This window comes from Pteronotus mesoamericanus, unplaced genomic scaffold, assembly GCF_021234165.1.
Source record: "Pteronotus mesoamericanus isolate MK-2021 breed Mesoamerican mustached bat unplaced genomic scaffold, CSHL_Meso_final scaffold_1186, whole genome shotgun sequence".
NCBI classification, from domain to species: domain Eukaryota; kingdom Metazoa; phylum Chordata; class Mammalia; order Chiroptera; family Mormoopidae; genus Pteronotus; species Pteronotus mesoamericanus.
This window is the reverse complement of record NW_026555302.1, coordinates 15,912,640-15,922,500: the sequence shown is the minus strand read 5'-3', so window position 1 is coordinate 15,922,500 and position 9,861 is coordinate 15,912,640. Positions and strand designations below refer to the sequence as shown.

At 64.7% G+C, this 9,861-nt stretch overlaps 1 protein-coding gene across 2 annotated transcripts in view; it reads left to right on the top strand.

Moving 5' to 3' along the window:
* UHMK1 (U2AF homology motif kinase 1) overlaps positions 1-9,589 on the top strand; it is a 12,287-nt gene extending 2,698 nt beyond the window's left edge. The window contains exons 3-8 of one of the 2 annotated variants that reach the window (XM_054587840.1): positions 1-64; positions 1,723-1,817; positions 4,558-4,634; positions 4,723-4,821; positions 6,656-6,744; positions 7,664-9,589. The exon at positions 1-64 is cut by the window's left edge and continues 128 nt beyond it. In XM_054587840.1, coding sequence (XP_054443815.1) covers positions 1-64; positions 1,723-1,817; positions 4,558-4,634; positions 4,723-4,821; positions 6,656-6,744; positions 7,664-7,810 — 571 coding nt within the window. In that variant the 3' untranslated portion in view covers positions 7,811-9,589. Of the gene's footprint in view, positions 65-1,722; positions 1,818-4,557; positions 4,635-4,719; positions 4,822-6,655; positions 6,745-7,663 lie in introns of both variants that reach the window. The other variant, XM_054587839.1, reaches the window with a different exon arrangement.
* Positions 9,590-9,861: the final 272 nt, after the last annotated feature.

Here is a 9,861-nt window from a genome sequence, read left to right as displayed (position 1 = left end):
CATCCTGCTGGAGATGTTCTCCGGGGTGAAGCTGAAGCACACGGTCCGGTCTCAGGAATGGAAGGTAACTGGCGCCAGCGCCCTCCGCGGGGTCCCTGGTCCCAGCGTCCGAGCCCCCGGCTCATGGCGGTCCTTGCTGAGGACTCTGCCTCCCACCCGCTGTCGCTGCCGCCTGTGCTGGCGGGCGCTGCCTGCCGCTCCGCCCGCCCCGGCTGCGGCGGGCGGCTCAGCGTGACTCCCTGTTCCCGGGCTGGGGCTCCCCTGGAGTCAGCACGGGGATGCGGGCCTTTTCCCGAAGAAGCAAAGGCAGTTTCTTCTGTTGAGCTCTACCTCCTGAACTGTTAGTAAGACGGCAGTGTGTTGCAAGTGGAGCGGTGTTTTTTCTGTTAGGCTTGTGGGTTACGCGTTACAGCTGAAGCATCTTCACGTGCCAGCTCACCGTACCCCCCGATGGCTCTGCGAGGGCGGTGGGCGTGGGTACATGTCACTCTGTTCAGGGGACCAGAGGCTCAGGTCTGCAGAACCACCTGCCCTGGGCCACACAGCCGTCCCTCGTGCGTTGGGGTCTGGGGCACAGGTTCTGAGCTCCCAGCCTGTGGCGCAGGGACGAGCTGTGTGTGTTCACCAGTTAGGAGGTCATTGCGCTTTGTCTGCAGACACATCCTGGGGCTTGAACATTGTGACAGCCTTGTATCCTTCAGGCGGGAGGTTTGAGAACTCAGCATGGAGGATGCCCTGGTTTTGACAGCGAACGTCTGGTGCATGGTGTGTGGCCGTCAGGCTGTGTGCAGCTCCCAAGGGACTTGCTTGCCGGGTGCTTGCTTCTGGCAGAAAATGTGGCCGTGCGAGTGAAACCAGTACGTTCTTTGTCACCGGTGCTCCTGTCAGGACGCCAGAGCCTGTCTCTGGCGTCACGACTGGTGCGTTGGCTGCGACCTTCCAAGCCTCTGGAACGGCTTCCGCTTGGGCTGGAGCCGACCAGAACGGGGCCTCGGCCGGGCACTTGGGGGGAGGTGGGCAGGCGTGATGCGCGCCGACAGATCCCAGTGGCCGCGCCCTAGGCGGACGCGTCCCGGTCGTCCGCGGAGTCACGTTCTCGAGGGCGTGCAGCGGGGGCTCCGTGGCCCGGCCGCCGCGGCCCGTGTTGCGGTAGCGCTCACTGAGCCCCCTGCTGTGGCTCGTGAACCGTGGTTTCCTGTCTGTAAAGTGAGGGCAACAACAGCGCATGTCTCGTGGGGGACTGAGCGTAAAGAGGAGACACCCCGCGCGGCATCCCGTGTGCCTGTGGCACGCGCCCCGTGAAGTCCAGGGTGCTCGCGGGCCTGCGCCCTGCACGCGCGTCTGTGGTGCTCGGGGAGAGCCGTCACGCCGCACGGGGGTTCCGGGGGCGGATAAGGGAACCCGTGCGATTCCAGGCGCTGCCTTACTCCCTGGCGAGCTCGCTTCCCTCTGAGGACGCGCCTCGGGCTCGCCCAGCACCCCTTCCTTTTGTTGGCGCTGAGCTCCGCTTTCCCGTGGTGGCTTTGGTGTTTCTCTAGCTGTTCGCGTGGGGCGTGCGCGTGCAGGGCCCCGCGGGTGCCTCTGTGCACAGTCTCCTTCGTTCAGAGCGCGAGCTCGCGGGAGATGGGGTTTCTGTGGCACTGACTGCGCACTGGTGCCCGGTGCTCAGGAAGTGTGACCGAACCGAGTCACCGAAGGACTTCTCTCTCTCTCTCTCTTTAGGCCAACAGCTCCGCCATCATCGACCACATGTTTGCCAGCAAAGCGGTGGTGAACGCCGCCATCCCAGCCTACCACCTCCGAGACCTCATCAAAAGGTACGGCTCGCCCTCCCCGGGGTGGACGAGCAGGCGCGCGGTGTCGCTTCCGCAGCGCGGCCCCTCCTGCGGGCCTGCGTCCTGGGGGAGCCCTGAGCCGCTGACGGGCCACGCTTCCAAAGGGGCGCCCGAGGCCCGGCTTCTCTGCAGCGGCCGAGCGGTGCGGGCGGGGCGGCCTGCTCCCTGGCTCTGGGCCCCGCGTCGCTCTGGCTGCTCTGCGTACCTGACGGGAGACGCGTTTTTAAGGAGAGTCCTTATTAACTAATGACTGGATTTGCTTTGGACTACCAACGAAAGTTTCAAGTTTTTACATAGTGTACTTGAAATAATTGCCACTGAGAACTTGGGGACACAGCAGCCTTCTGGGTTTTGAGGAGATCCAGTCACAGTAGGTGCTTTAGAATAAGAGATGACCCGTATTAGCAGAGAGCCAGCTTTGCGTGTGTCTGGCATTCCGGGCCGGAAGTGAGTCCGTTCTCGCCAAGCTGAAGGTGGGGGGGGGGTCCCACGTCAAGTCCGAGTGTCGTTTCTGTGCAGTAGTGACCCTGCCAGTCTCCCGGTCACTTGGTATTGGCAGTGATTATGGAGGCGCAGGGTCTTGCAGGAACCGTGCCTCTCGCGGCCGCAGCGTCGTCTCGCCCGAAGGCAGCGGCGTCGCCGCGCCCGGCGCTGACTCCCTGCGCGGGCCACAGGTTAGCGTGAGACAGTGTCAGTGTCGATTCCAGGCGTCACGGGACGCATTTGACAGTGAAGAGAGGCAGCGTGAAGTTACGTGATGGGTTCTGTGTGGCTGAAACTGTGTGGTGCTGCAGGCCAGCTGCAATTTTTTTTCAAATGGGGAAAAGTTATAGAATGGATTCTTGCTTGGAAGTCAAGTCATCTAAATCCTAGTGTTGGTTTTGTTGTTTGGGGTTTTTAAAAATAATAGTTTTTCTTTCTTACACTGCTAGTACTCAATTTGGAAGCTAGAGAAAACTGAGGTGAGCAAAATACAAGTGATAGACCCTTCCGACTGTTAGCACGAGGCGGGTTTCTGCCCCGGGTCTCCCGTGTCCTGGGTGCGCTCAGGCGTGGAGCTGGAGCTGCGCCTTGTGGGATCGCAGGCCCTGCGGACGGCGCATCGCGTGGGGGCCCCCGGGGGCGCGCCGGTCTGCCGCTCAGGGTGAGACAGCCGTCCCCGTCCCTCCCGCGTCCTCGGCGTGGCTCATCGCCCAGGTGTGCGTCCGCGCACACCGCTGCTTGTAAAAAAACCCCTTTAAAACCTATTTTGGTCTAGGAAGTCCATTTCCGCCTGCCGCCGCCGTTCCTCGTTTGTGTGCTGAGGAGCCGGGGCGCCGGCCTGCAGGGCCGCCGAGGGCCTGGCCGGTGCCACGGGCTCCCTCCGTCCAGGTCCTGCGGGGCGGGGGCGGGGCTCGCGGACACTCTCCTGCGGGACTGACTGCGGGTGGTGCTGTACCCTCTGCGGGAGGTGGGGGCGGGGGCGGGGGCGGGGCACACGTTGCTGTCAGGGCTGCAGCGTGGGGAGCCCCTTGCTCTGTCATCTGCCTCTTGCCCCGTTAACCAAACAGGAAGGGAGGGAGGGCCAGGTTCTCCCTGCGTCCCGCCGGCCCCCGGGCCGCGCCTCCGAGGGCGGAGGGGCCGGCACAGGCTGACGGGTGTGCACACTGGGGCTCAGCCCCGTGCCGTTCGCTCCGGTGCAGGCGTCTGGCTCTGCGGACCCCTGTCCCCGCCGGGCGGCCCCCGTGCTGTTGGGGGTCGGGGGCGGCTGTCCCCGCGCGCCCGCCCCCTCCCTGCCCCAGAGCCAGCGGTGGCCGGCCCTCTGGGAGCGTGCAGCCCTCTAGGAGGAGCCGTGTCAGCAGCCACAGGCTGGGCGTGGGGCGGGGGGGGGGGGCCGCACGGTGGTCGCTGCACTGGGGCCTCCAAGGGGACAGAGGTCGCGCGGAGGCTCCCCGTGCAGACGAGGGGCCGCCGGTCGCCTCCTGCGTTCAACACCTGCAGCTCGTCTCTCCTGTGCCGGCGATTCCGGCAGCGGAGGGTGGGGGGCAGGGGTAGGGTGCGCGCTCCCTCCCTGCCCTGCGCCCGCCCCCATCCTTTTCTGTGGCTTCTAGTCCCAAGGTTTCTTTCTTCTGCCGGACTTGGCCCAGGAAGGGAGCTTCCTCGGGTTAACGTCAAGGGGTCCTAGAGCCGGCCCTGGCTGTGTCGCTCAGGTGGTACAAGCGTCGTCCCGATACCAAGGTTGTGGGTTGGATCCCCCGTCAGGGCACATGCAAGATCAACCAGTGATGCGTTGATACGTGGAACAACAGATCTTGTTTCTCTGTCTCTCCCTCTGTGTCTAAAATCAGTATTAAAAACAAAAAAGGCCCTGGAGCCTGGATGGCCCCGCCCCATCGGACCTCACGGAGGCCCCCAGCTTCGCCTGGGGGCGGGGGCCGGGGGCCCCTGGGGTCTCAGCCTCTTTCCCAGGTCGGCTCGCTCTACCTGTCCGTGGGGACGGTCACAAGACGTTGTGGAATGCGGGTCGCTTTCCGGGGTGGCGCTTATCAATCAGACGCATCTTAAATGGAAGCACAGGGCCGCGTCCTGGGTTTGTGTCCCGGTCCGTCTGATTGTAAACGGCACCCCTGTTCCGACAGGTAAGTGACCGGGGAGCCCCGCGAGCGCCATGGGCGCGGCCGTGAGCGCTCGGCGGCGGCGGCCTGGCGAGGCCGGGCCGTCACGCAGCCCCGCTTGTGCGCAGCATGCTCCACGACGACCCGCGCAGGAGGATCCCCGCCGAGGCCGCGCTCTGCAGCCCCTTCTTCAGCGTCCCGTTCGGTGAGTGGCGTGCGGCCCCGGGCTCCCCACCGGGCCTGCGCCCGTTTGTGGGGGCCGGCCCCTAACAGCGTCCTCGTGAACCCAGCAGCCCCTCACGTGGAAGACCTGGTGACGCTCCCCACCCCGGTGCTGCGGCTGCTGAACGTGCTGGATGGCGCCCACCTGGAGAGCGAGGAGGGCTACGAAGGTCGGTGCCGCGGCCTGTCCCCGGACCCGCCCGCCATGAGGGTGGCCTCTGGGACCTCCGGTCGCGCCCCCGAGGTCACGGGGCCCAGCCCTGTGTCCCGATGCGGCACATCCGTTGCGGGCAGTCGAAGGGCGGGGCGACGGGCGTCTGGCAGGGCAGCGCCTGAGGCCTCGGTCCCAGGCTGGGGCGGGGGCGGCGGGGGCCTGGGAGCGGCCGGCGCGGCGCTCCCAGAGCAGCGGCTGGTCGAGCGGCGGCTCCGCAGGGCCGGCGTGGGGGAGCAGTCAGGCCGGCGCGGCCAGCGGTCGGGCTCTGTCCAGAGGCAGCCGCGCTGGAACGTCGGGGACACTCCGTCCTGCGTCAGCGCAACAGGGAGCCGCCGCAGATGCCGAGTAGGAGAGCGATAGCGTCAGACTTGTGCGTGCGTGAGCGTTCTGGAAGCCCGAGGGCGGTGAGTGACTAACTAGGACTGAGCTGAGACATGCCGCCCGCTTAGGGGCCGGCCTTGCTTCGTGGGCAGTCAGACCGCTCCAGACAGCGCTGACTTGACCGCCCTGTTTTTTGTAAGTGCTAGTTGCTTCACGTCCCTGGGCTCTGCCTGGTTATCTGGTAAATGAGACGAGACCCTTTCTTTGCCTCTGTGACGGTTCTGAGCACCCGCAGCCTCCACCCTTTGGGATCCTCTTCACCGGAAAACTGGCCGTGCCTGTGGCTGCAACCCGGCCGCCGCGGCGCCGCGGCTTGGCTCCTGGTCGCGCTCACTTGGGCACAGTGCAGGCCTGGGCGCTCGGACAAACCCCGGGGAGTCTGCTGCTCCCTGCTTCCTGTCTTGCTGTGGGACACTTTTCTTTTGCTCCGAAATACACTCTGGGTGTTTGAATGTTGTTCACATGTAGCCATTCAATCTTGGTGTTAGAGGGTCTCACGGGAAGGCCCGTCTTCTGACCGGAAGGTCACTGTCGAATTCCGTGTGGTCAGCTGGGTGGGCCGCGGTAGGAACCGTGTCTGGGGGTGGCTCTCCTGTACTCGGGCAGGGAAGGAACTGAGATTCGAATCTTCTCCTCTGGACCCAAATAAATTCTCAGTCAAGTGAAGACTAAGACACTAGAACAAAACAAAATGAAAAACGAAGGCAGGGAGAGAATAAAACGGGGACAGGAGAAAAGGGGGAGGGGAGACAGGAGGGAATAAAGAAAAAATCAACTTAAGAAAGTCACGGGGGTTTCCAAAAATAACACTCCTGGGGCCGGGAGAGTGTCTTACAAGATTCCCACACATCTCAGAAGCAGTAAGACGGTCACTCGACCAATTTTACGTGACAGAACCACCGTGAGAACGACTGAAAGACAAGTCACAGTCGAGGAGGAAAGCGTCACAGCTCGGGTCAGGGACAGGCCCCTGGGAGCAGCAGGTGGGGGCCCGCGTGGGAGAGGAGGCCCGCCCAGGCCCCTGTGCTGCGCCGCTGTGCATCCCGGCGCAGGGCGTGGGGGGCTTCGTTGTTCAGCTGTAGGAGGCAGACTCGCTCAGCCCCTTGTAGCGTGAACTGCCACAGCTGTTGAAAACCTGAGAGATTTCATATAACGATATTATAAGGTCTCAAAGCATCACACTGGTTTTAGACTTTGGATTTTGAATCGTCTGGGTGTAATAGCTATTTGAAGTGTGAAAGCAGAAAAAGGAAACTTAAAACGTGTTGCATTCATGTTACGTGTGAGCCTGATTTTAAAGGCGTGGGCAGTGACCCCTCCGAGCGGAGGCTGAGCCCCCGGCGACGCCCCGCTCCGACCGTGGGTCGCGTGGGTCCCCGCGAGCGGCGCGTCTGTGTTTGGGTCCGCAGATGCCGTGGAGGACGTGAGGGAGGAGTGTCAGAAGTTCGGGCCCGTGGTGTCTCTGCTGGTCCCCAAGGAGAGCCCTGGCCGAGGACAGGTGAGTGGGTCCCCGCGCGCCGCAGGTGTGCACAGGTGGCGGAGGCGGCTGCTCGGCGTCGCAGTTCTGCAGAAGGAGGCGGTGCACGGTGCTAGGGGCCGCGACGGTTTCGTTCTGGAGGCTTCGTGTTCTTGTGACAGGCCTGTGGGGCGGGGTGGCCGCTCCCCCGTGACGGCACCTCAGTTCTTCATCCCCGGACCCGCATCCGCACTGGGCCCCCAGGCGTGCGGACTCTGAGGGCGCCGCCCCCCCTCACGTGTGGCTGGAGGGCCCTCGGGGGCCACTGCTGGGGACCGACACCCTGGACAAGGACGCTCCTTAGCGAACAAGGGCTGCTGCCCCTCAGAGAAAGCCTTCTGTGGCTGCGTGGCGCCCGCCTGTCCCCACTCTGGGAAGCCGCTTCAGCCTGCCGTGCGTGGGCGAGCTGGGCACGGGTCCCGCCTGCCATCGTCTCAGCGCCAGAGCAAGGCCTTCGGGCCAGGATGGGGTCCCAGCCCCGAAACGAGCCTCCGGGGGGGGACACCAGGCCCTCAGGCCGGTGCGCCCTGCTCCGCGGGCACCGGCGGTCCCTGTCCCGGCAGCGGCGGCAGCCCCCGTGCCGCGGCTGCCTGGCTCTGTCCTGACTGCTCGTCCCCCACCCCCCGCCGCCCTGGACCGCCTGTCCTGGTGGCCGTGCCTCCCCCAGCCGCCGTCTCGTTGCTCCCTGCCTGCGCGGCAGGGCGGACGGCCGCAACCCCGTCGGGACGGCGGCCTCCCGGGCCGGCCCGTGGCACCTTGCGCACTCCCGACGTGGCCGTGCAGCGTCCCTGTTTCCCCTGCGCCTGTCCCACGGTTAGACATGCGTGTAGGCGTGCGCGTGAGGCATCGTGGTGCCAGCGTGGCCGGACGAAGCGGAGTCACCGTCTTCTCTCCCCTGCAGGTTTTTGTCGAGTACGCGAATGCCGGCGACTCCAAAGCTGCTCAGAAGCTGCTGACGGGAAGGATGTTTGACGGGAAGTTTGTGGTGGCGACGTTCTACCCGCTGAGCGCCTATAGGAGGGGCTACCTGTACCAGACCCTGCTTTAGCCAGCGACCTCGGGACGCACGCCCCTCCTCCTCTCCACCCCGGGGTTACCGTGCTCCTCGCGCGGCGCAGCACTTCCACTCTTGTTCCGCCTGTGCAGGCGCAGCCGCTGCTCTGGCACAGGCTGCCCTGCCGACCCGGGCACGGGCAGGACGGGGCCTGGCCGCCGCCCTGCGGGTCCCTGGCGGCGGGCGGGGCGGCCCTCCGGAGTGTCCGGCACTTGCTCCTGAGGCTGGGCGGCCGGCCCCTGTCGGGGAGGGGTCGCCCGCGTCCCGCACTGCGTCTCGGATGCGTCAGGGAGTCCCGTGGTGCCGAGCGTCCCTTTAAAGAAACTGCAGTGAGCCTGTCTCCGTGTGTGTGTTAAGGCTCTGTAGGCAGGAAGCTGATGCTTGATGTTGCACAACTTGCTGTCGCTGTGCTTGCCGGCGCGAGTGCAGGTGTGAGTCAGGAACCCAGGCGGGTCCCTTTGCTGCGAGTCCTGCGAGCGCTCGGCGCGCCCCCGTCCCTGCCGCTGTCCCGCCTGCCCGAGCGAGGGCGCGAGTCTTCTGAGAACCGGCCCGTCTGACAGAGTGGGCGAGAAGCGAGCTTTTGGCTGAGAGGCTCAGGCCGGGAGTCTGGGCCGGGCCCCGTCGGACCGCACAGAGCCCGGTGGTCGGGTCCCGCGGCTTGTCCCCGTCTTCCGCCTGCGTGAGGCCTGTGTGGTGAGCTCACCGTCCTGCTGAGTGTGCTGTGGTCGCTGTTGGCTGTCTCGCGGCGCAGTTCTGCCCCCTGCCGCCGAAAGCCGAGGGGTCCGGAAAAGAAGGAGGCACTTGTCAGGTGAAGGGAAAAGAAAAACCGCAGACAGACAGCGGGCGACCCAGATTTCTCCTGTTCTGCGCCTTTCCCTCCCCGCCCGGCCCCCAGCCTCGGCCCAGTCCTGCCTTCGCCGAGGATGGAGCTGGAGGGGCCGCGTCCTGCGCGGCCTTGTTGGGCAGGCGGGGAGCTAGGAAGGGTGCAGCTGTGCAGGAGAGCGTGGCAGCAGGGGCAGCCCCCGGGAGAGGGTGCCGGGCGGGGTCCTGCTCCTCCCACTGCACGGGGACTGTCAGGGTGGGAGTCGAAACCTTGATGAAGCACTGACTCTACAGAAAAAGAGGACGCAGTATGGATTCGTCCTTGTTTCCTTACCTAAGTGAAATTGCTATTTATTTGCTTTTTTCCAAGGAAGCCAACTTTTATCTCCTTCCCTGATGGAAGCCTCCTGTGTGGGCCGTGCTGGTCCCCGAGAGCCCAGATAGAACCCGCCCACGAGAGGGGGAGCCCTGTCACTCTGCCCTGCAGGACCGACGGGCGCGTTGGCTCCCCATAGCCTCCTGGCTCTTTCGGGCTCTTCCTCGATGTTTGCTAGGAAGCAGGGTGGTGTATGGAGGCTGGTGTGTGACTTGCCAAAGGCCGGTGGCCTGGTCCCGGGGTGCGTGACATGGGAACTTCCAGTCCCTGCCCTTCGGAGGCAGGGCTGCGGCGGCTCACGCGGGCCCTTGCGGGCCCTCGCAGGCCCTCGCAGAGGCTGGTGGCCGGCTGATTGGCCGCTCGTGCACGAGGGTGTGGCTAGGGTGGCCGGGGCCCAGGTCCCCCAGAACAGGTGTTGGGGAGGGGGGCGGCCATGTCCACGGCGATTCGCTGCCAGGCCTCCCGTGGGTCCTGGTGAACCTGCAGCACGCATGGTTCCTTGGGAGGGCAGGTGTCCTAGGCGCGCGCAGGCGCCTCCTGCTCCCCTGCCGCCGCCGCCGCCCAGGCCCTTAGATAGCGGCCGCGGGCCTCCGGGCTGGGCGTCCCAGTGGGCGCCGGGTCACAAGCGTCCCTTGTCTCCTGTGTGCTTCGTATTCGTGCCTATATGTGGTGTCTAACACTGTAGAACTTTATTGCAGAAGATGCTAACTAGATTTTAAGGGAGCTGAGGGAATACTTGATGAGCCTAAGTAACCATTTATTGAATTAAATATTTTATATTAAAGCCACAGAGTTGAAAAAAGATGCCTCCTGTGATTTAAATTATTTTATTTCCTAATTCTTAGCC